The sequence below is a fragment of the Penicillium psychrofluorescens genome (assembly GCF_964197705.1).
Source record: "Penicillium psychrofluorescens genome assembly, chromosome: 4".
NCBI classification, from domain to species: Eukaryota; Fungi; Ascomycota; class Eurotiomycetes; order Eurotiales; family Aspergillaceae; genus Penicillium; species Penicillium psychrofluorescens.
In genome coordinates, this window is record NC_133442.1 from 2,732,627 (window position 1) to 2,756,232 (window position 23,606).

General features: G+C 49.0%; 8 protein-coding genes across 8 annotated transcripts; 3 read left to right on the top strand and 5 right to left on the bottom strand.

The window, feature by feature from the left end:
* Positions 1-3,583: 3,583 nt before the first annotated feature.
* Positions 3,584-9,889, top strand: PFLUO_LOCUS6665 (uncharacterized protein; the record flags this gene model as incomplete). Its single annotated transcript, XM_073784229.1, has 4 exons — positions 3,584-4,000; positions 4,056-4,395; positions 4,461-4,736; positions 4,794-9,889. 4 exons carry the CDS (start codon positions 3,584-3,586, stop codon positions 9,887-9,889), a joined length of 6,129 nt encoding a protein of 2,042 aa, XP_073640705.1.
* Positions 9,890-9,990: 101 nt separating this feature from the next.
* Positions 9,991-11,545, bottom strand: PFLUO_LOCUS6666 (uncharacterized protein; the record flags this gene model as incomplete). Its single annotated transcript, XM_073784230.1, has 2 exons — positions 9,991-11,018; positions 11,212-11,545. 2 exons carry the CDS (start codon positions 11,543-11,545, stop codon positions 9,991-9,993), a joined length of 1,362 nt encoding a protein of 453 aa, XP_073640706.1.
* A 476-nt stretch (positions 11,546-12,021) lies between these two features.
* Positions 12,022-13,210, bottom strand: PFLUO_LOCUS6667 (uncharacterized protein; the record flags this gene model as incomplete). Its single annotated transcript, XM_073784231.1, has 2 exons — positions 12,022-12,752; positions 12,958-13,210. 2 exons carry the CDS (start codon positions 13,208-13,210, stop codon positions 12,022-12,024), a joined length of 984 nt encoding a protein of 327 aa, XP_073640707.1.
* Positions 13,211-14,095: 885 nt separating this feature from the next.
* PFLUO_LOCUS6668 (uncharacterized protein) lies at positions 14,096-14,548 on the bottom strand (the record flags this gene model as incomplete). The annotated part of the gene is made up of 1 exon (XM_073784232.1): positions 14,096-14,548. One exon carries the CDS (start codon positions 14,546-14,548, stop codon positions 14,096-14,098), a length of 453 nt encoding a protein of 150 aa, XP_073640708.1.
* A 260-nt stretch (positions 14,549-14,808) lies between these two features.
* Positions 14,809-15,447, bottom strand: PFLUO_LOCUS6669 (uncharacterized protein; the record flags this gene model as incomplete). The annotated part of the gene is made up of 1 exon (XM_073784234.1): positions 14,809-15,447. One exon carries the CDS (start codon positions 15,445-15,447, stop codon positions 14,809-14,811), a length of 639 nt encoding a protein of 212 aa, XP_073640709.1.
* A 3,556-nt stretch (positions 15,448-19,003) lies between these two features.
* Positions 19,004-19,591, bottom strand: PFLUO_LOCUS6670 (uncharacterized protein; the record flags this gene model as incomplete). Its single annotated transcript, XM_073784235.1, has 1 exon — positions 19,004-19,591. The coding sequence occupies one exon, from the start codon at positions 19,589-19,591 to the stop codon at positions 19,004-19,006; it is 588 nt and encodes a 195-aa protein (XP_073640710.1).
* Positions 19,592-20,393: 802 nt separating this feature from the next.
* Positions 20,394-21,372, top strand: PFLUO_LOCUS6671 (uncharacterized protein; the record flags this gene model as incomplete). Its single annotated transcript, XM_073784236.1, has 2 exons — positions 20,394-21,126; positions 21,188-21,372. 2 exons carry the CDS (start codon positions 20,394-20,396, stop codon positions 21,370-21,372), a joined length of 918 nt encoding a protein of 305 aa, XP_073640711.1.
* Positions 21,373-21,952: 580 nt separating this feature from the next.
* On the top strand, positions 21,953-23,546 carry PFLUO_LOCUS6672 (uncharacterized protein; the record flags this gene model as incomplete). The annotated part of the gene is made up of 4 exons (XM_073784237.1): positions 21,953-22,331; positions 22,394-22,740; positions 22,796-23,248; positions 23,304-23,546. 4 exons carry the CDS (start codon positions 21,953-21,955, stop codon positions 23,544-23,546), a joined length of 1,422 nt encoding a protein of 473 aa, XP_073640712.1.
* Between the last annotated feature and the right edge of the window lie 60 nt (positions 23,547-23,606).

Consider the following 23,606-nt stretch of genomic DNA (forward strand, 5'->3'; position numbering starts at 1 on the left):
TCCCATTAACTTATGCCTGCTATTCCGGGTCCTTTTGTTTTGCCTTATTTCCTTAAGGCCAAGTCAAGTGTGCTTCATATGTCGCCCACTATGATCCTGAGTGTGATCATCATGGTAAACATGGTGCCGACTGTATGACCGGGCGGGACTAAGAGGAAAGCCTGGGTGAAACGGCCCGCATTGGAGCTCAGACATCTGCTGGCAACCTGTTCATTCGATCAGGGCTCTCCGCGGGAACAGGTTCACAATGCGCAGATGTATGTGGGGCAGGACGGACAAAAGAGGTTCATGCAGTACAGTGGGGACGGGGGGGCGGGGGGCGCGGGTGTGTTTTGCAATGTCTTGGGCTGACGTTTTCCCAAGGTGGTCGACGGTGCGTCTACCGGAAGATGACAGCGAGGACCAAGCGAAGGAGCCTTAGGGATCGATGAAGGCCGAGGGAGGCTGGCGGCTGTATTTCGACCAGAACGATGATGGAGCCGTCCTGCCATCTGGGGCCGAGGGGCTGGAGATTCTGCTCAAACGAATCACGGCGAGGTCGTGGATAAAATTACTTACTGGTGGGGATGCTTGGTTAGAGTTATGATTCCTGCTTTTACCTAAGTTTGCACATATACTTTCGAGTCTATCCTTGTAGTAAGTAGTATGTGGCTAGGAAACAATAATTCTGAACACTATGCAATGACACGATGATATACCAATTGCCACCAATACCTGCACCCGGAAATTTTCTCGGATGATCGCCTGGGTGACATCGGATCGGGTGTAAAATTTATTTCTAGCGCCCAACTAGCAGCGGGGCGATCGTGCCAAAGTTCTAGGACGAACAGGGGATCGGATGGGTTCGTGATCCTTGCCGATAGTTGACGATTTTCTTTTTGTCACGCTCTCATTTCCCCTCCACTGCCATTCCTGTCGCTTGCTGTCACCAGTTGCGGAGTCAAACATTAGCACGGACCCACGCTCCACTTGAACGCAGATATTGTACTGTATCGCCCCGGGCGACATGTGTTGTCTCATACCATTATCGACGATCGCGGGTTCCCCCCTCTCCCAACATGTTGGTTCGATCGTGTGAAGCAACTGCATTTCCTCAATGGCGCCATAGTGGTGGTTACAAGCTGACCCCTAAACTTAGCTGCACTGGCCAGACCCATTAGGCTCCGGTGATCCTCCATCTTGCTACCGAAGTGAGCTTGGCGAGACTGCTGTGATCCAGCTACAGCTATCCCACAGTCAGCAGCAAAGACAAGCTCCTGACAAACATAGGCAGGGTGCTGAATTGGATTAGGGGCTTGCCACCAGAGGACCTGGTCAGTCGGGTAGAGCCTGTCACTGTCACTTCAGCTTCCTTCATCGTGGCGTGGCTAGCATCCCCACCCTCGGCAAATCGAGACCCACGTCGAAGATGGGCTCCACCTGGCAATGCAAGCTGACGGCAGAATAACGCAATGCGGTCTCCATGAATATGGTTAGTTACGAAATTCGGAAGGCGGCCTTGACAGAAGCCGGACGGAAAAACCTTCCTCTGTGACTCGCTTCTGTTAGCTTTCAGCCACTGGCGCGGTTAGTTCGGTACTTTTGGCTGTGGACACTTCAGAGAGCACCTGAACCAGCAGCTTGCATGATCTGATGCGGCCACGCCGGCCACGCCACGGGTTGTGAGCAGCGGCGAGGCTAGTGGCTTTGAAAGCAAATCAATACAGCGAACCTTTCGGTGCTTCAGCTGTCGGCCCAGGTTGCCTAGCTATTGGGTTTAGAAATTTTACCCTCGTCTGCAGAAACTCCTTCTCAGATATACACGCACCCTTGCTCCATGCCCTTCCCTTGCCCTTGGAAGTACCTATGAAATTCCGAAGACGTGGCCGGTGTCGTCACCTGCTGCCGGTCATATTCGTCGCTGGCGAGGTATATCCGAGAGCTACCCACATAGTCCCACACAAAGATGTCAAAGAAAGCGGATCTATTGGCATGTCTAGAGTGGAACCTCTAGAATACCCATGGCAAAATTGTTCCTTGTAACCTCCCTCCACCATTCTCCATAGTACTAATGCATGTAGGTGAGGGGAAGGCAATGCAAGGTCAGAAGGAAACAAGCAATAGCATGTTTTCGGATTGTTCTTCGAAACAACCGCTGACATTTAGATTGTACGAATCACCTTGTTCAAGAGCTGTGCTCCGTTTAACCATGAGAGCTGGCAGAAGATTGCAGCCACATGCTTTAGGCAAAGGGATTTGAACCGAGAAACGATCTCGGGACGAGTGGGGCGAAATGCTGATCGCAACGAGACGAACACCTGATGGATCCGTTCCGCTGAAGATCATGCATGGTTCATGACGGCCAATAAGTGACTCCGCAAACAGATGTTTACATATCGCATCTACAATATCTACCATCGGAAGGACAATCAAGATGGGACTATTATCAGGGCACTCGAGCTTTGTTTATTTCAAAAAAATAAAAATAAAAATAAAAATAGAAAGGTTTGCTTTCCATATCCGATGCCATATAGCACGGCGGTGATAGTACAACTCTCAGCCAGCCATTGGCAATGCACGGAGCGCACCTAGTTACTTGCCCAATATGAAGTATACTTGGCAACCTATAGAGACACCAGTGGAAGCCAGAGAAGCCGCTTATGCAGGCTTACGGTGATTCCGAATTCTAGACTCCGGGCTTCTTAACTCGGCAGCTGATACTTTCAGCTTGCATGGACTCGTGCTTAATGTTTCTGTACTGCCTCGTATTGCTGTTAACCAACCAGTATGGGGCAATGACGGCCATGGTGGAGAGGCACTTGCCAACCACTATCGTTACCATGCTGATTGCCTTGAAGGACTCCACGCTCTATGCTCCATAGCTTGTCCGCAGTGCTCGGAAACGAAATAATTAGCGCTCAGCACGGGTGTCCACCCTTGGACGGGGGGCAATCAATGCAAGATCAAACTTTAGAACTGCCAAATGGAGTAACAGCCATATTTTTGGGAAAAGGTTGCCCTTTTAGTTCACCATTCATGTGCGATGGAGGGGGAGACGGAGGGAGGCAAGAAAGACACATGTACAGCTGATCTGAGGGGATCATAAGGTGGAGGAGAAGGTCTGAGTCGACGTTAGTTCAAGCCCTTACCCACTATTCAACACCATGGGCGTCATAATATCGCCACTATTCCACTATCTTTCAAAGGGAATAGTACGGGATTGAAGGTGGTTCCCACCTGAGAGCTACTACAAAAGCACAGTGGCACCCCGGCGTTAGCTTCCCTTCATCTTCTCTCTCAGTCTCGTCAAATAATCTTTGTACTTTTCCAAAACCTACATCAAACCATCTCCGCGGGTTTGTCTTGTCTATTTTGTTGCTTTAAGAGCTGCTGCTCAAGAGAAGCTATATTGAACACCCATTCTCCTCCACGAAAAATATCCTCTCCTTCCACTCACCGCACTGAACCATCCTCTGAAAGAGTAAATATCCCAACCAACTTACCCAAGCAAGCCGCTTCCACTCAACAACTGAAACGACACCTCAACAATAAAATGGCGCCTGGTATTGTGTCTCCTGTCCCTGGATCCCCTCTTTTCTCCAACATGCCCGGCAATTCCAGGCAGATCTCTTCTATCTCTGCTATCTTCGACAGTGATAGCGTTTCAAACAGCGACCGCCACTCCCGCAGAGAGTCTTTCATGCCAAAGAAATCCAATGGAGTGGGAAATTCCAATATCACCAGCGTGGTCCAGTCCCTTCACCGTCGTAGTGGCGATGAGCTGGGTACCACTGCTTCCTCCAAGCTTCTGAACACCTCGCACGCCTCAATTATTGAATGGATCCGTGCGGAGCGCATGAGCCACCTACCTCCGGAGGGAAGCAGCTATGACAAGGTTCTGGGATGGGCGCAACTTTTTGTCGATAGATTGCACTCTTTTGACACTGCCATTTATGAATTTGCGGGTGATAGCTATCTTGCCGCTCAGCTTTCGTATGGCTACTGTGCCATGCTCCTCGAGGTCAGTTTGAACACATCCCTTCGAGTCGATGACTCTGAGCTAATCCTTTCGACAGCTTGGCAAGGAGAACGCTCAGGCCTTGATGACCTCCTTCGGATTCTTCTACAGCACATCCTCCACTCTTGTAAACCTGCTTGAGCGGACCGAGTTGTTTTCTGTCTCACAGGAAATCAAAGAGCAATTGATCCTAGCCTTGGCCGACTTGGTGACTTTGGTCGCGAGCGTGTCAACCCACTTCCACAAGGCGATCCGCAAATTGACCACTGCGTCGATTTCCGTCAATATCTATGACACGTTCCCTGGCCAAATTCAATCATTCCGTGAGCGCTGTGGAAAGATTGCTGAGTCCATGTGGAGACACCAGCTATCGAAAGAGAACATTGATACAGACAGAGGTGAATCCCATTCTACCTGCGTCTAAAAGAGAGCTACATGACTGATAATCTCGATTGTACTATAGTCGCTGTTGTTCAGTCCGTCAGGTCCTGGCTCGCACCCGAAGATCGCGTTCTCAGCCATCTCGCCGAGAATACCTCTCACCTTGCCCATGAGCGAGAGGAATTGACCTGTCTCTGGATGGGCTCATATTTGACTCGTTTTCTGAAGAGCCCCGCAAAAACTCTCTCCTTCTCCGGAAAACCGGGATCTGGAAAGACTGTACTTGCTTCTGTTATTGTCGACCGTCTGCAAGACCAAATCGGTGGAACTATCTATAAGGCCTTGTTTGTTCCCATCAGTGAGTTTCTACATGGCTCGTTTATCTACTGCTAAATACTAACGGGCCGTTGAATAGACGCGAGGATTCCAGCAGAGACTACTCTTGCTGCTATCGCCAAGACTATCCTCTTCCAGCTCTTTGAGAAACGTATTGGAAATATCCAGCTCTTACACATCTTGGGCGATGCCTACGAGCGCAGCCGGAAGACCACCAGTGCCGCTGACTACGATGACATCCTATGGAGTGCACTAGAGCGTGCCTTGGCCGCCGCTCTCAAGGGTGCCAAAGAGTTGGTTATTGTCGTTGACGATCTTGATGAGGCTTCCTGCGGCGAAGCAACTCTGCTCAGAAGACTTACTGCGGCAACTACCAATTCAACCAATGTAAAGTTGATTACTCTTGGAGCTGAGAAACCACCAGCCTCAGAGAATGTGACGCACGTTTTGGTCAATGAGGACAGGGTTGCTGAGGATGTCTCTACGGTTGTGCGAAGCAATCTTATCCACAGCCATAGTTTCTTGGAAATGTCAGAGTTGAGCCAAGAAACCATTGTGGATCAGATATCTGAAGCATCTCGCGGCTCCTTCCTCTGGGCCAAGCTTTGTACCAAGCGGGCCCGTCAAGAACACACCCCTGACAGCCTCCAAAAGGCCGTCGAGACTATTATCAGCAGCAAGCTGACCATCGCCGACTTTGTTCTTCATACTGTCCAGTCTTCTGAAGTCAGTGAGGATGCCAAGTACATGTTGCTCTGGCTTGCGACGGCAGAGCGCCCCTTGCTGCTGAAGGAGCTCGTCACTCTGGCTTCCGTCCAGATTGACAAGTACACGATCACTGACCGCAAGTTGGATCCATTGCACGTCCTAAAGCCCCTGAATTCCCTTGTTTTCCTACAGGATGGTCAGGTATATCTTCGCCACGGGCTCATCCGGACTGCGGTTTTGGATGTGTTCTCCAAGGGCAAGCTCACCCCGGCGATCAAGGACCGTCACGTCGACTTCGTTACTAGGCTGTTTATCTACATCAAGACTGCCGTTGCTGAGCACCATGAGCCTTCCTTGACCCCTCTAGATCGACATGATACCACTGTACTAGTGTCAAAACACCCTCTCCTTGATTTTGCTGTTCGATACTGGCCTCTGCATCTGAAGCAAACTTCGGTCTTTACAACTGGAGGTGAAGCTCCCACAGCTAAGGAGTTTAGCAAGATTTTCCCGGTTTCCATTACGCTTTTGCTGCTGCAGAACAATCTCTGGCAAAACATCTCAACTCCAACGCTGTTGACCTATCAGTCCATTGTCACGAACCTGTGTCGCCATGTACTTACCACAAACAACGTTGTGACTCTCCAGTCCATTATCTCCTTGGCTCTCCTGCGTCGCGATACCCATCAGGTTTCCGAAGCTATTCCTCTGTTTTACGAGATTACCACAGTCAGCCAGACATTGCTCACAACACGTCACATTGTCACGATGCAGGTGGCTCGTCTGTTCCTCGACTTAACCGTGGAGCAAATTGCGACCACCAAGTCAGACATCATGGCTAAGCGTGAAGTGGTTCTTCTATTGCTTGTCGAATGCTACAAGATACACTACGGCAACACTTCTGAGCAAGTGGTCACGGTTCTCAAGACTTTGATTGAGCATTATCGCTTGATCAAAGAGGAGAAGAGGGTCCAAGAGATCGAAGCGACCATCCAGTCCATCACCGGTTCTCAATACAGTACCGTTGATGATGACGCCCACGGCGATCTTCATGTTCACCTAAACCGCCACACGCAAAATGGTGAAACTGGTGTTCGGTTTGTCCTGGATGTCGAGGAGGACGAAGTGCGATCTGAATCCTTCGACTTTGAAGCCCTGCTCAAACAAGCTCAGAACTTTGTCGCTGAAGGACGTACTACCGAGGCCGAGAGTATTTACGTTGAAATCTGGCAACGGGCTAGCAAGGAGTGTCGGGTGCAGTACTCAGAGCATTGGGAGCAGATCAAGCTCAGGATTGTTGTGCTTTACTCGAAATTCCTTCAATCTCAGAAGAGAGAGCATGAAGCCTCTTCCATTTTGTCCAGCGTTTGGGAAGAGTACAGAAATACCAGCCTGTCTCTATCACAGTCCTCTGCGTCACATTTCCATGAAATTGCCAAAGTCATGTCGGTCGTGGGACTCTCTACTGCAGCCTTGAGTATCTTCAAGCACTGTGCCCATTACTACGAGAGTACCAACAGCACTTCCTCCTCTGCTTACTCGGAGATCCAGAAAGATATCACCACCACATCGCAGCAAGTGATCAAGCAGGCTAGCTCTTCATCTTCAGTCGTGTCGGAGTCCGTTTTGGAGGAAATTGTCTTCGAGGCTTCCAGCTCTATTATCAAGATTGACCAGAGCTCGTTTACTGCCACACACACACTGGTTGAGCTGTACACCTCTCAGCATCGTTGGAAGGATGCCACTCGCGTTGTTAAGAAGGTCCTACACGGTCTTTGGCCTTCCCTGTTTGCCCCGTCCATTCAAGATGTGACCCTTCCGTCCAAGCACATCGACAAGTGTGTGGAGCTTGCCGAGCGTCTCAGCCAGTGCTATCACTATCGCCGTCGTTTCCTCCGGGAAGAGGGCATTCGTGTCCGTGTCTACCATGCTTTCCGCTTTTCTAAGCCTGTAGATGACAAGCTGAGGGAGCGCGTTACGTCCGAGCTTCTCAATCTCTATGAACGCTCCTCCCAGCCCGACATGGGTATCAACACCCGCCAGGAGATATTGGAAGACTACATCAAGCACTATGGTCCCGAGCACCCCATTGTCATCAAGACCTTGTGGAATTTGGCAGAGCTTACACACCCTCGCCCCATTTCTGTTGAGTACTACCAACGAATCATTCGGGCCTTGAACAAGGATTCGCCCAAGTGCCAACCCGAGGCAATTGAGCCACTTGTCATTGTTGTGACTGAGTTGTGGAACCAGAGTCGGTACTCTGATGCCGTGCCCTACTATTCGCTGCTTTTCACTACTTTCCTTGACGATACCAAGAAGAGCCCAAGATTCCAAAATCAGGCCTTCGTGCTGGAGTTTTTCACCAGGTATACTCACTGCCTGCGCAGTGTTCGCACTGAGTTCACTACGTTGCACAAGATTACCTTCGACTATCAATCCAAGGTCAAGGCAGTATTTGGTATCACCGCCTCAATCACTATCAAGGCGACCTTGACCCTCGCAAAGGTTTGCCAGGAATCCAAGCGCTATGAGTCTGAAGTCATTACTCTATATGAAGATCTGCTCAAGATCAAGTCTGATGAGATTGACTACGATGAGATCACTGCCACTCTTGATGGTATTTACGAGGAGCAGACCGCTATCGCCACTTCCAAATCCGAGTCAATCTCCTCCGCCCAGATTGAGCGAGCCTCCAAGATCTTGAGGAAGCGCATTACTACCGTCCGCGAGACTTACGGATGGGCTCACGAAGAATCTTTATCCAAGCTCCAGGAAATAGTTTCTTTCCACTTCAAGCACAGTGAAACAGAGTCAGTCATCTCGGAACTCAAAGAGTCTACCGTGCAGATCCTTTCCTCGGAATCATCTTCTTCCAGACTGGTTTCTGCAGCCGCTGTAATTGCTTCCAGTTACATTGCAGCCAATCAGGTTTCAAAGGCCACTGAGCTATCTGAGGAGCTCTACCGCCAGGTTGTCATAAAAGACACTTCAAATGTGAAAACATCCAAGTTTGATCTCTCGTCCAAGGGTCGACAGAGCCTCATATTCTTGGCCCAGCTTGAGCACAGCCTTCGCCAGCGTACTTTAACCATCACTGAGATCCTCGCTTCCTTGACCACGGAATATGTTTACTTCGAGGAGTTCAGAAGCCACATTTCGTCCAAGACCAGCTCCTTCCACACCGTTTCAGTGCTTGCTGCGCGTCTCTACCATTTTCTGTTGCTCAGCAACCGCCACGCAGCCGCCACCCGTGTCTTCGATGACTTTGTTGGCTACTTTCTCGCCAGTGAAGGAAAGCGAATCAAGTTGACCGAGACGGCTCAAGTGAAGATCTTCATTTTGACCATCCTCGACCACTTCCATACTCACCAGTCTACCAATTTTATCCGCTCAATTGGGATTGCCAGCAACAGTCGTGTTTCCGAGCTTCTAATTAAGAAGGATTACGATAGTGCCTGTGATCTCGCCATCGCTTCTTTCCGCTACATCTCCGCTCACGATATTTACCGAACTCCCGCTATTGTCAAATTTGTCTTCACTCTAGGCGTGGTGGTTACTGGTCGTACTATCTCCCCACGGCCTGACGAGGCCTCCCAGAAAAAGCTATTCGGTGTCTCCACGGTCATCATTCAGGAAGTTCTTCGCGTCATCAGTGACCTGAAGATTAACTTGGCTCAGGTCAGCCTGGACTACCTCAACATCCTTATCAGCATCCTTGGTGAGCAAAAGGACTACAAGAACCTGGTATGGCTATTTTCTAGCCTCTGGAATAGCCGTAGTCAACAGATCAATTGGTCCCCATCCGTTACCCTTCAGCTGGCCCGTCGCTACATCCAAGCCAGGTATCTGGTTGGCGACTCTCTGAAAGCCGCCCGCCTGGCCGAGGACATTGTGTACAACTGCCGCCGGGTAAACGGCGCTCGTCACTCAAGCACCCTCGAGATGTCTACTCTTCTCTCACAGCTTTACACCGGTATCGCCCAGCGCTATCAGTCCGAGAAGGGTGGTCAGCACATGGCAAGCAAGTACTACAAGAAGAGCGCCAGTGTGCACGAGAACCTCCTTCGCATTTTCATTGACCCATCATTGGGCGACGTCGAAGGTGGCCTCGACAGCACCATGAGCACTGATGGATCGTTTTACGAGCTTGACTTGGCCGACAGTGCCGTCAATGGCAATTTCTCGGACGGCGAGCATGTGCGCCGGCACTTGCAGCTGCTGAAGCTTGCCGTGCAACGTCTGGGTGACTGGCCTAAGGACTATAGCGAATACGACCGTCTGAATGCCGAACTATTTTTCACTTTCAAGAAGGATTTGCAGGGCGTTGAGGGTGTTGAACAGTGGAAACTGAAGAGCTTTGGCTCTGGCAAGGCTGCCAGCAACGAGGACACGCTGAACTTAGAGTTCAAGTCCTGGGAACTTGAGGTTGCTCAGGCCAGTGAGGAGGTTGAGGAAGAGCTGTGATCCCAGAATACGGGTTTTGTTTGTGAATTGTTTATATAATGTACTCGTGTCTTTGATTCTTCATGTCAATCTGCATTTCAGTTGTTGGCCTGCTTCCACAACTAATCGCCATGTTCTTCTACCTTGTCAAACCAAATGAGATCCTCCAGTTTGTCTTCAAGATACACACCCATTCGTACAACTCGATCGTTATTGAACCTGAACTCCGCTTGGAGAGGCTCATCTCCACCGTCTAATATGCCACTAAGGTGTGCAATGTACTTGCTTTGCTGGCAGACATGATCAAATGTGACTGTAAACCCAAAAGACCTTTCTTCCGCATTGATAAAAAGCTTATCATCTTTGATCTGGACAGTCATTCCATGGTACCCCGGGTTCCAGTACTCGCCCGTATAGACGCAGAGAGGCATCTTCTGCGGCTCAGACTCTTGGATTCCAGGACACATTTTCTGACGCAATTTGGCGATCGTGTCATCAATGTTGTTGGCATTGTCTGGAGAAGCCTCAGTCTCGATTTTGTTCCAGTCGGGTCGTTCCGAATGCGGTACTTTCAGGACCTCGTCAATAAATTCACGCATCAAAACACTGGCAATGACGCCTGCTCCACAGGAGTTTCCGAAGATAGCGCCACCGAATTTGAAGTCAGGAAGAAAAAAATGGGTGGAAGCAAAGCCCTGTACCATACCATCATGGCTAACAACTTGATAACCTCTATAGTAGAGGATTTCCCAACCAGCGCCGTACATCGTTGGTGAAGTTAGAGGACGTAAGTCTTCGGCATTCGGGTTTTGAGATATTCGCTGTTTGAGAAGACCTTTGTATATATTCTCAGTGATGGGATCTTGGTGGCTCATGACAGCCTTGACCCATTTGATATAGTCGTTCACACTTGTGATGATGGACCCTGCACCTTGAGCTTCAGGGCAGTCTGAGGTTTGAAAGCCGCCGTCGTACTCTTTACTGTCTTCCAGCCAGTTGTAGCCAGTGGCAATGCGATCGCCGAGGCCTTTGGATCGTGCAAGCTCGGGCTGCAGATTAGACGATCGCATGTCCAATGGTTGGAAAAAATGGTGCTCAAGGAAGTCTGAAAAGGAGAGCCCGCTCTTCTTTTCAACGAGGTACGTTGCCACTGTGTACATCATATTGCAGTACATGTATTTTGATCGTATGGGAGCAGAGCAAGTCAAATGACGCAGGTTTCTTGTGACAGACTGTGCAGTATCTGGGTTTGCCGCTTTCAACCCCAAATAAGTATCATCATAGCTAGATCTCTTAGAGAAGATATTATGTAGATGTGCGAGATACTAACGAAGGCATGCCACTTCTGTGGCTCAGTATATCCTCGACAGTAATGCCTGGTATCTCGAATTCCCCGGGGAGAAGGCTTGACATAGTCGCTTCCCACTGCACTTCGGGATACTTCTCGTCATTTACTAGCAGCCCCACAGATGCCGCTGTCAAGGACTTCGAAGCCGAGGCAATGTCGAAAAGTGTGTCTGCTGTGCATTGTTTGGGTGGGTGGATTGAAGATTTCCCATAACCAGCCGAGGCCGTTGTCTCGCCTTGAAGGATAGCAAGAGCCAGACCAGGTACATGGTGCTCTACCATAAGGTCCTCCACGTGCGACTGGAAATCTGGAGAATGAAACAGTTCCATTGTGTGTGAGTGATATTATGTGCTGAGGATGGGGGGAGCAGATTTGCAGTGATGTTATACAGTAATTCCCCACATAAACTCTTTGAGGCGGTGACTAGGCCGCAGGGTTTCATCGCCACTCAATGTGAGTCAACGTGAGTCAAGACGTAAGCTGGAATGCGGCAGATCGACAAAGGCCCTCTGAGTGGAGCTTAATGCCATCCAACTGAGACGATCCGCCATCATCGCATTGTTATACTTTTCGCGGCAAGGAATGAAGACAAGCTGTATCAATGTTTGAACTCTTTCACTTATTACTATGTATCAATTCAGCTATCAAGCCATTTGAACTGAAGCCTGAAAATTGTCTAGGCGCGACTTTCAGCAATTTCAGCTTTTTGCGTGTCAAATATATCCGTACGTGGGCGTTAAAACTCCAACGCAAGGATAAACTTCAGCCATGCATCAGAGCAATGATCTGCTGGTTCTCTTGAAGATTATTCAGAGAGATAACCAAAACAACTTTTTTGGGAGGGCTCGTGGATAAAGAACTGGTCAAGCAACCAAGCCATACTGGAATTTGTCACTCCATCAGCTAGCTTCAACCAGTGCTGATTGGTAACACTGGTGTCGTTGACCCAAGCATTTGATCCATTGCTCGAGGTGATGCTATTGTACCCATCTTTATTGGCATAGGCAAGCATGGGTCTGAAGCCAAGTTTGGAGAATCCATCAAGACCCAAGATTCCATACAGTGTCGTGATCGGGTCCCAGGACATTCGAATGGTGGATCCGCGTCCAACATACCACTGGTACGCAGCGACAATTGGAGAGTTGACCGGCGAGTTTTCAGCGATCCGCTGCCCAGAATATACGTTTCCTCCGAGCTCAAATCCCGAGAATGTCATCGGAATAGTCTTAGGCCAGTTTCGAAGAATGTAATCGGTGCTTTCGGGATCCATATCGCCGAAGTTATACTCCCAGCCTGAAGGATAGTTACCTCCCATGACAACCAGTTCTTTGACCTTTGAAGAAATGAGATCTTTTCCAGATAACGAGCTGATTTTGTCTGGCTCGGATTTGAGGAGATCGGCGAGATTGGTTAGGAAGCCAATTGAAATTATGTTGATGCTGTTTCCCGTGGCAGCATTCAGGACTGAACGATACATCTCAAGAGGCGTCGGAGTCGACGCGGAACTATCAAGTGCCCTGGGCCAGTTGTAGGCCACTTTGCTGGGATATTCCCCATGTCTATTGCAATGTAAATACGTGACCGTCACAGAATTCGCAAACCATACAAGAAACTCCCATTGTCAAAAAAAGTCTCATTAGTGAGTGGCCGTATGGCAGCAATTGGAATATCTCCGTTCCCAAAATAAGTACAGAGAGCCTTTCAATCAGAAATGAGTTGGGATCACGGCAAGAGCGGTCACAGGTGATAAAGCGTACATTTGCAGCCAGGGCCCCATATTTTGAATGCGTATCGATGGCAATACCTCTCACATCTGCCAAACCACAGTTCTGCAAAGTATTTGCGACTGTCAAAGCTCCTACATCATCCACGTCGCCAAAAATATCTGTGTCGATAATCACCGGCTGGCTACCACCAGTCGATTTCGCTAAGGCGCCCGCAGAGCCAGCCAAAGCGTACCACCAGAGGTGGAGTAAGACTTCGGAGACTTTCATAGCTACGTTTGAAGAGTTCGTGGTAAATTTGAAGTATGTTGAGGCCAGGGAGAGTGTGTGTAAAACGAAGGTTAGAGGTGTATTTCACAAGTAGCGTCCTGGCTTCACCATTCTTATATACGCCCACCCCCGCTCGAGATAGACTTTACTGCATGGCTCAACTAAATGCCGTTGCTTGCTCGGCAAATGTTCAAAATGGGAATTAAGCGTCAATCGCCCTCATAAATTTCTGTATCTGGAGGTGGTGCGGGGTTAATTTAGACTAGTCTGATCCCTGACGTAAATTTCCCTGATCGTCGGATGAAATCTCCATGCACTCGGAGAAAAAGCCGAATACCATTGCAATTATTTTCGTTTCTTCGGGTAATTTGTTTAATGAGTTCATGCCGGCGGATACGTCACTACTAAGATAAGCTTCAAAAGTTCTAGGGAGTAATCTGACGCACAAAATCTAATTCATGAAGTTATCCGAGAAGGCTACATGTGGAAATGGGAAATAAGCGTAATCACCAGTAATTCTACCAAGTAGTCTGATTCAGGCAATGATGAAAACGACGCAAAAGCGGGCAAAGAGCTAATTCCAACTAGTGCATCAGTCACATCAATAGGGAAAATGGCATTCGCTGTATACCACGGCCAAATTCCTGGCCAAATTGTTGGCCAACATTCAGCGAATGCCATTTTCCCTATTGATGCGACTGATGCAGTAGTTGGAATTAGCTCTTTGCCCGCTTTTGCGTCGTTTTCCTGCATTTTCTCTATGGCCCACGATCTGAATCCTGGACCATTTGTGAATGCCTTCTCCACAAACCCCTTCCGTTTTGGGTCGATTGAGTACCCACCCATTCGGACGAAGCTTCTCGTTGATAGTGAAGCATCGCCAGGTTAGATGACCCTTGATCCCACAAGGGCATGGCCGCCTCCCATAGGGGATATCAGGATTCCACTGGGTTGGCCATCAGGATGGCCCTGCCAAGTGCCAAATGCGGCTTTCGAGATCGTACTCGGTTTCTTGGCGGACTCTTGTCTTCGCTTAAAAGCTGCTAGTAGATCCTGGATGTTCAGTGCAATTCCGACCTGAATCATTGCTTCATAACTAGTATACCATGTGGGATCGAAATCCTTGATGGCACGCAGAAACCAGGTAACTGCCTTATCAGGAGTTGCTGATTCATACCTAGCTGATCTAGCTTCGTCGTATACAGAGCTCCAGCGCTTTAGCCAGTTGAGTGCATCCCCTGGTTTAGGGGGCTGATTCGCCACTATCCAGGCATTGACGATATCCTCATAGGATCGTCCGCCTACTCCGGGTCCGAATTCAGCTTGCAATAGCTTCATTTTCTGGTAGATCGTATGTGCATGGGTCACCACTCCGACACTACATACAGGACCGGCACGGAGGGCCGCAAATGGATGCTGACATCAAAGGCACTCAAAACGCAGCTTGGCTCAAGAATGAACTAACGAAAATCATCTGGATGAAACCCCCACTGATCTCATCCCTCCCAACTCAACATTGGTCTTGAATTAGCCGAGTGATTCCCATCTTCCATTTCTTCGCTGCTCCTGCATACGCGCACAAATGGGCAAATTTTGTGTCACTGGGCAAATGTCTTGACAAAATCATCCTTCTCTCTCTCCAAAAATTGTTCGAAATTTCCCAGTTCGATATTCCAAGATTTGACTTTGTTCATGTCAACGAATTGTGCCTGTTCACCCATCACGAGTTGAATCTCAATAAAGGGATCGGCTTGAGACTGGGCTTCGATTTCCTCTTGAGACAGGAAAACGACCTTTAAGCTCCTTCCAGTGATCTTAGACAATTTCTGAATTGTAGGCTCTAAGCCTAAGAGCTCTGATGCAAGATCAATATCCTTCTCATGAAATCTGGCAGGGTCAAGAAGAGCCGTGGCGCCAAACTTGCCGATATCATTTGGATCAACCATGGCTAAGAGCGTCTCTGGTGTCCAAGCAGTCGTTAATCGACCAGTTTCGAGGAAGCCCTTATACATATGAACGTGAGGTGGCAGAAAATTCGACATGAAGTTTCCGGGGCGCAAGATCGTCCAATATTTGAACCCAGCGTTGCGAACCTCCTCTTCAATGGTTTTCTTGCCTAAGAACATTTTACCAAAGAAGGAATTGGGATTCCAATGGACAAATTCTTCGAGCCGGTTTATTCCAGCACCACTGGAATAGACGATTTGCTGTACACCTGCCGTTCTTGCGACAGCCATGACTCTTCGAGCTTGATTTATTTCCTCTTCGCTAGGCGTGAGGACGAGAAACAGACTGGTACAATTGGCGATATTGTCATGCAACGATTTTTCGTTCTCTAAATCACCTTTTTCGACGGAAACCCCGAGCGACTGTAGCTTTTGGGCCGCAGAAGATTCTGGATTGCGGCTAATAGTGCGTACTCTGGCCCCATGTTGGAGGAGATGCTCGGTGACGGCACCACCTTGAGTGCCCGTGGCACCAAAGACAAAAATAGTGGAAGAATGCATGTCGACTCACGGAATGAGAAACTTGGAAGTTGGTTGAAAGATTGAGTGAGAAACATCATCATGAACGGCATGAAACATCCCATATCTTTATAGCTGGTCCCCAATAAGTCATTGCAACTGCAAGAGAGCAACATTTGGACATTTACAGAGCGCACCTCTACCACCACCTCCGTGAGTAGCTGTTGGTTCCCAGATGGAAACTCGTGTTCTGATTGGTTGGATCATATTATAACGTGCGGAACTCCGCTACAAGGCTGACGTAATCCACGAAGCTGACAGATCCCCCCACTATTATTTTCGCCGGGTCGTCCTTCGGAGAAATCGCTTTCACACGAAACATGTCCTTCGTTTATAATGTATGAGTTGATTTCAAAACACGGCAATGCTCCTCCGCGGCGGAAATCCTGCGATGCTTGCAAAAAAGGTAAGCGTCGTTGTGATCTTGCCTTCCCCGCTTGCCTTCGATGTGTGCGTCGGAACATACCTTGCATCTATCCCGGCAGGCAGCCCTTGGAGAGCTCGGATAATCCTCTTGATGTCTTTTTTCCCGAGGCGTGTTCCGAAAATATATCGCCCACTCTCAATAACAACCCGGATATCATAAACGAATTCGATCTACTCTCGCCATTTAATGTGGGCCCGTGTCCATTCGACACAGCATATTTTCAATCAAATCTGGCAAATACAACATTCCCACTACCCCTTATAGAGCAGCCTCATAATCCACTTGCCTCACATGGATTGGAAGTGGTTACGTCGAAGAAAATGCCAAGCAAATCTCTCTCGGATGCTATAGCCTCGAAATTACAATTTGCTATCGATATACTCCAGGAAGCACCTCGGATGATGGTCACAGAGGGTAGAACGCCATGGTGTCATCGTCAGCTACATAAAGATGGTATGCCTAAAGTAATGCAAGGTAGGACGATCAACTCTACTCCCAACTTAGAGCTTACGCCCCCACAGATTGCTATGCCTGTTGCTCTCTCTACATATCAAAAAACCCAATCAATACACCAGTCGTATTATCTATACTCGAATCCCGCATTCATGATCTTGAATCAACACCCTTTTTGACATCAGCCGTCGAATTACTTGCTCGCACACAGTCTTTGATCTTCTACCAGATCATGCACATGTTCGACAGTGACATCCGCTTCTGCGCAGCTACGGAGAAAGTATTTCCGATGCTAGAGTCAGCCATTTTCTCACTACTCGGTTGCCTGCATCTCCCTGATCCTGCAAATCCCGCTGATCTCCTTCCTTCGTCAATGGAATCGATCATGGACTTCTGGACCTCATGGGCTTTCCAAGAATCAGCACGTCGGACGGTCCTTCTTGGGCTTTATTCTAGCCAAATCTATAAATTGTTGCAAGGAACTGCCTCCATGTATTGTGATGGGCGATTGGGCCTCGTACATGCGTGGTATTCATCAGCACATCTATGGAATGCTGAGACTGCATTTGATTTTGCAGTTGCCTGGACCGAAAGACAGCATTTTGTTATTACAAATGCCGATTTCTCAGATGTGCTACAAAACGCGCACGCAGACGATGTGGATTTGTTTACAAAGATGCTGTTGGTTACAGTTTTAGGTATTGACAAGGCCAAGGCGTGGTTTCAGGCTCGAGGGGCTTTACTATGATGGCGTTGTATTATAATCCCACGTCTATACATGAACTGTGTGTATGAAAATCTTCAAACAAAAAATTCGGTTGTCAATATGAGTTTTCTCAAAGCTAAATTATACTGTCATATCTCTGCGATTATACATGGCGAGAAATTGAATCTTGGAGCGGGCCTTAAGGGGCTCGTGCGCCCCCCTAATGAGCCTCATCTCGTCCTTGGCCCCAGTCTCTTTCGATCTTACATTCAGCCAAGAAATCCCCCTTCACCAACAGAATCTTCTTGAGATGTCTGAGTCCCTGCTTTCAAAGTGTGGTCATTCCTCTGTCTGCTTCTCGTCTTCCCCTCATGCTACCGAGGCGGCTTTCAAACCGCCTGGTCCACGCGAACGTGTTGGGGCGATCAAAGGAAATGATTCAATTGAGCAGAAGAACAATATAGCGTTTCTAAAAGATTGCCCGTCAAGCTTCCCTGCTCCCTTGTTGCTACCTGGAGATGATCTTTTCGAAGACCAAGAAGCAGATACCCAGAGCTTTCAGGAGTGGAAGGATGAAGAACACCGCAATCCGGTGACTGCAAAACGGAAAACTGTTTACGTCGTACCGGCTCTGGAGATTAGTGCACAGGTTCCTTTCATGCGAACCTGGAACAAACCTAATTCCCCCAGAAATAAGCAAGAGACACCGGCCCCTGGTACGAAAGACGTTTGCGATTATCTGGCCGCTTTCTATCATGGCCTAGATGTCAAGATGATGCAGTCGCCAGTCTTGCGTTTCATGCCTTGGGAAGAAGAAAACGTTCGGTCTAAAAAGTCGACCGGTTCTCGTGTGCCAAAATACGTGGGCCTAGCAATTGGCGATGAGTGCGTGAGGATTCGGGCACGCCCCTCGCCAGACGGTCTATATGATGGCCAGCTAAATCTTGATGATCTTCTCGATGCCGCAATTAGTCTTTTACCAAAAGACGCATATTCATTGTTGCTTCTCGTGAATTTTGATCTCTACGAGGATGAGGACGACACATTCGTCTGCGGCCGTGCATACGGGGGCAGCCGTGTTGCTGTGGTATCTAGCACGCGATACAATCCTAGCCTAGATGACATCCAGCATATCGATCGTCTTCATTCTTGGCCAGCATCGCATTGTGCGAAATACATATCTACCTTTGGATCAACTCAGCCCAGCGCCAAACGGCTGAAACAATCCCAACACAGGACCCGAGGAGTGCAGACGTCGTCGTCACCACTGGATCCTCCAGTTGGGCCTATGAAACAAGCACTATCAGCCTACCGATCTCTCCCTCAGGTTGGAACTCTACTGTCATCAATGTCGTCCCTTTGGTTAGGTCGAGTATGCCGCACAGCGAGCCACGAATTGGGACATTGCTTTGGCATGGCTCACTGCGTGTACTACGCATGCTCAATGCAGGGCACCGCATCTGTTTGTGAAGATGCGAGGCAGCCACCATATCTATGCCCAGTAGACCTAGCCAAGGTCCTTTATGTGACCGAGACCACCGCATCCGATCGATACCGTGCCCTTCTGGCCTTTTGCAACAGGCCCCAGAACCAGAATACGCATTTCTTTGAACCTTTCGCAGCGTGGCTTCGATCACGCTTGAATGAAAGCGAGGAACACTAGATAATACCATTTTTGGCTTCTATCTGACCATTGCCTTCTGGGTTTTCTCTTTTGCACCTCTCTGCCACTGGTCCCATGCTAGGCTTAGATCAACCGTATCCCTCCACAGATCCGCTGGGTCACTTCCAGAGGGTGGTTCCTTACCGTTTCCAATTTTGCCCTTCTCTTTACCCTTGACGAATCGCATTTGCCACGGCGTGAATCCGACTCTTTCGAACCCCATTCTCTCTGCAAGTCGCGCACTGGCTGTATTGGCCGCACTAGCCATCCAATGCACTCTGCGAAGACCAAGCCCTCCTTGGTCGGGCTCATTCAGAGCATAATTCAAGAGCAGTCCGAGAGCATTGGTTGCCACATGGCTCCGTTGATACGGTGGGAGAATGATGATAAACCCAATTTCGGTGACGAGATGTACTGCCGATGCGTCACAGTAACTCACAGTGCCGGCTAGTTCACCCTCAGGGTCCTCTGGAGATGATGGACGCGTCTTATCGATGATAGCAAAAGTGAAAGAGTCTGGGTTGGCAAAGGAGAGTAGGTGCCTGTTGCCTCGCTCATAGAAGTCGTCTTTGAGCTTTGCAGCAGATGGATATGGCCCATGGGTCATATGTGCATACAACTCCGGGTGCGGCTCTGATAGGCGAAAGAACGTGTCTATGTGGTGCTCGGGGTCGAAGGGTACCAGCTTCACGCGGTCGTTGGACAAAGTTTGTATGGGGAAGTGGAAGAAAGAAGAGGGGACCATATTGAGTGGTATTTTAGGTGATATGAAATTAGTATCGACATGAAGTACCTGGTGAAATTTGATTCGATTTATTAAAAAGTCTTACGTAGGGCAGAGAATCGCAACAACAAATCTTGATTGCTTCGAAGTGAGTCAGCATGGACGCGTTCGGCCCCATTGGCGTCACTAAGTAATTATCTGACATGCCAATTGCAGAGCGTTCGGTTCCAACTACAAATGACGCTAAGAGCAAGCATTCAGGACCGCTATCTAACTATATCTAGACTAGTATGAGTCGCAATCGGGAATGAACGTTTTGCAATTGGCAGCTGACCTGTCCCTTGGGCGTCACTACCACATTCAACGTCGTGGCCAACATTTAAGGCCGACAATGCTGACAAGGAGTACAAGTATATAACTAGTAACTATTCTCACTAGGATGCTGTCATGGACGGACTTTAGGCAGAACAAAACTGTCCTATAATTCTTATTGGACGTAGTATATGTCATCACCTACTACCCAGCATTAAGAGAAGAAATTAACTCCGATAAATCCATCATGGATTGAACATACTCGCCCCCGAGTCGGCCACCCAAAACTGACTTGGGAGCAAGTATAACCACCGAACCGTTTCTCTTGGTGTCATCAATGGTCAATTTTCTCTCTGCAAAATTCAAGATCAAGATGTCAACTCCGAGCCAACTGAATGCTCAGCATATTCGGAACTTCGTCCCCACCCTCCACACAAAGCCTTACCCAGCCATCGATCCATCGCGGGTTAAGCTGCCTTCCCCTTATGTAGTCTGTATAATTGGCGGAAGAGGAGCAGCAGCAGGTGGGATCGCCAGGGCATATGTGCAAGCCGGGGCATCCGGTCTCATCTTGGCTGCAAGGACACGCTTCGCACTGGAAGAGACAGCCAACGAAGTCCGTTCCATCAACCCCGCCACTAAGGTCGTGGTTGCAGAATGCGATATCACATCCAGCGCTAGCGTCGAGTCTCTTACCCGAACGACAAAATCCGAGTTCGACGGCCATTTAGATGTTGTGGCGGTGAATGCAGGCTACTCCGGCCCGATGGTTGCAGATGTCTTGAAAGAGTTGCCCAGCGACTTCCAGACCGCGTTCGATGTCAATACAGTAGGCTGCTTTCATGCTGCCCATCACTTCCTACCTTTATTGCTGGCAAGTGAAACTGGGGCCAAAAGCTTTATTGGGATTAGCTCTATATCTGCGCCCATGGTGGCCGGGTGGGCTGCGCATGCCCATTACTGTGCAAGCAAGGCGGCACAGACACGCTTGATCGAGATGATCAATGAGCAATATGCCAGCAAAGGCATATTCTGTACAAGCTTGCATCCAGGTGGGCTTCAAAGTGAATTCGCACACAAGGTTGTGTCGGAGGAGTTCTGGTCTGGTACGTTTTCCCCTGGTGTTCGTCTCCAATAAATCATTTGAGCTGATAATTGGACTTGAAGCGGCCTTGATCGATAGTCCTGATTTGGTCGGTGCTTTTTGCGTCTGGTTGACCAAGCCCGGTGCTAGGAAGGAGGTTCTGAATGGCCGGTTCCTCTCTTGTAAATGGGATGTCAGCGAGCTGGAGAAGAAGTTCGATGAGATTTCGGAGAAGGACTTGTTACGGTTCCGGATCGCCGTGGCTTGATCACATCGGTGGTGGATTGTCATTCTAGCCATGCCATGGAGACCGCCAATCAAATATTTATGCTATAAGCGATACGTACGTGCTGAACTCTAATGACTAGAAGCTATAGATCTATGACTGTTGGAGAAGTGGCATCCCTATTTGACCTCGGCGCCGCTGACCAATCCACAAACTACAGCACTCAAGCGTGGCCCAAGCACGAACAAGTTGACGCGGCAACACAAAGTTACCAACTGTGCTGAGCTTATCGCGCTCTATGCAACAATCAGGTCAGATGCGGGTTATCAAATGTGGATCCGACAAATATTTCCCTTTCGGGAATAGCCTCCCGATGGTCTTCCATACTGTCATCTACAATTGTGGACAAACACATCGTGAAAGGGCCAATCACGGTTATCTGTCACGGATCTATCTGATATGGCGACTGGTCGGCAAAGTCACGGTCTGTTCTTGGCGTTGGCCAGGTATATATTGAGGCGCGTCCACCTCCATGAGTAGACTGACCTTTGACAAGATTATTCCTCTTTGATCCCTTGAGGCTTGTTTCATTTATTCAAGTCAATTTCAACGAACACACATTATGGGTGACTATAAGCCAACCAGCACTGTCTCCCCGGCACCCGCCATGACTGGAAAGCCCATTGAGAATGAAGCTACCGATCCCCAAAGTGCGGTCCTCTACCGACAGCTTCGCCAAAAGCCTCTCAACATCGTTGGAGGGAGAGGCAGCTACCTGATCACGGATGATGGTCAAGAAATCCTGGATGCCACTTGCGGTGCTGCGGTCTCCTGTCTCGGCCACAGTGATGAGCGTGTGCACGCCGCCATCCTAGATCAGCTGCAAAAGATCCCCTACTGCTACTCTTTGTATTTCACCAACAGCGCTGCAGAGGATCTTTCCAAGTTTCTTGTTAACTCAACCGGGGGCAAGATGTCCCGCTCGTTCATTGTGAGCTCGGGTAATACTCAGATCAGTCCTCTTCATGCCACGTCAAGTACTAACGACCTCCGTTTATAATAGGTACCGAAGCTGTCGAGGCAGCTGTCAAAATGGCAATTCAGTATTTCACCGAATTACCAACTCCACAGCCCCAGCGTATCAACCTCATCTCCCGCCAGTCGTCCTACCATGGCAACACGCTAGGATCACTTGCTGTCGGACATCATGTTGCTCGCAGAGCCATCTACGAGAACATCCTGTCGAAAAATGTCCATCATGTCTCGCAGTGCTATCCTTACCGCAATATGCAGAGCAACGAAACCACCGAGAGCTATGTAGCTCGACTGGCCCAGGAACTCGAGGATGAATTCCAGAGATTGGGACCAGATACTGTGTGTGCATTCGTGGCTGAAACTATGACCGGCGCTGTGAGTATTTCAGAAAGATACATGGAACGTTACAAACCAGCCTAACACGATCTAGACCCTAGGGTGTGTGCCCGCATTGCCGGGATATCTCAAAGCAATGAAGGTCGTCTGCGAGCGGCACGGTGCCCTATTGATATTGGACGAGGTGATGTCTGGAATGGGACGAACGGGAACCCTTCACGCCTGGGAGCAGGAAGACGTCGTCCCGGATCTCCAGACCATTGCCAAGGGTCTCGGTGCTGGCTATGCACCCATCGCAGGCTTGCTGATTAACAAGCACGTTGTGGATACCTTGACCAAGGGTACAGGAGCATTTGTTCACGGGCAGACGTACCAAGGCCACCCAGTCTCATGTGCGGCCGCGTACAAGGTGCAGAAACTTATACAAGAAGACAATCTTCTCGCGAATGTGCGGGCCATGGGCGAGTATCTCGGCCAGCTTCTTCACGAGCGATTGGACAGTCATCCCCATGTCGGTGATATCCGTGGGAGGGGTCTGTTCTGGGCTGTAAGTAGCCTCTTCATTCTGTTTTGTGATCGGTGCTTGACTGACATTATTCCAGCTCGAATTTGTGCAGGATAAGACCACAAAAGAACCATATTCTCCCTCGAAGACCCTGGCGTGGACGCTTCACACTGCTGGCTTGAAGCCCGATTATTCTATCTCGCTCATGCCTGGAAATGGGGGGATTGATGGCAAGAATGGCGATCATATTATTCTGGCGCCGCCGTACAATACTACCAAGGCTGAGATAGAGACGATTGTCGATCGGACGGCTCGTGTGATCCAGGAAGTTTTGGGTTAGCTGTATTTTTTGTGCTATGATTGCTTGTTTTCATGTCGTTTTTCCCGGTAACTGTTCAAA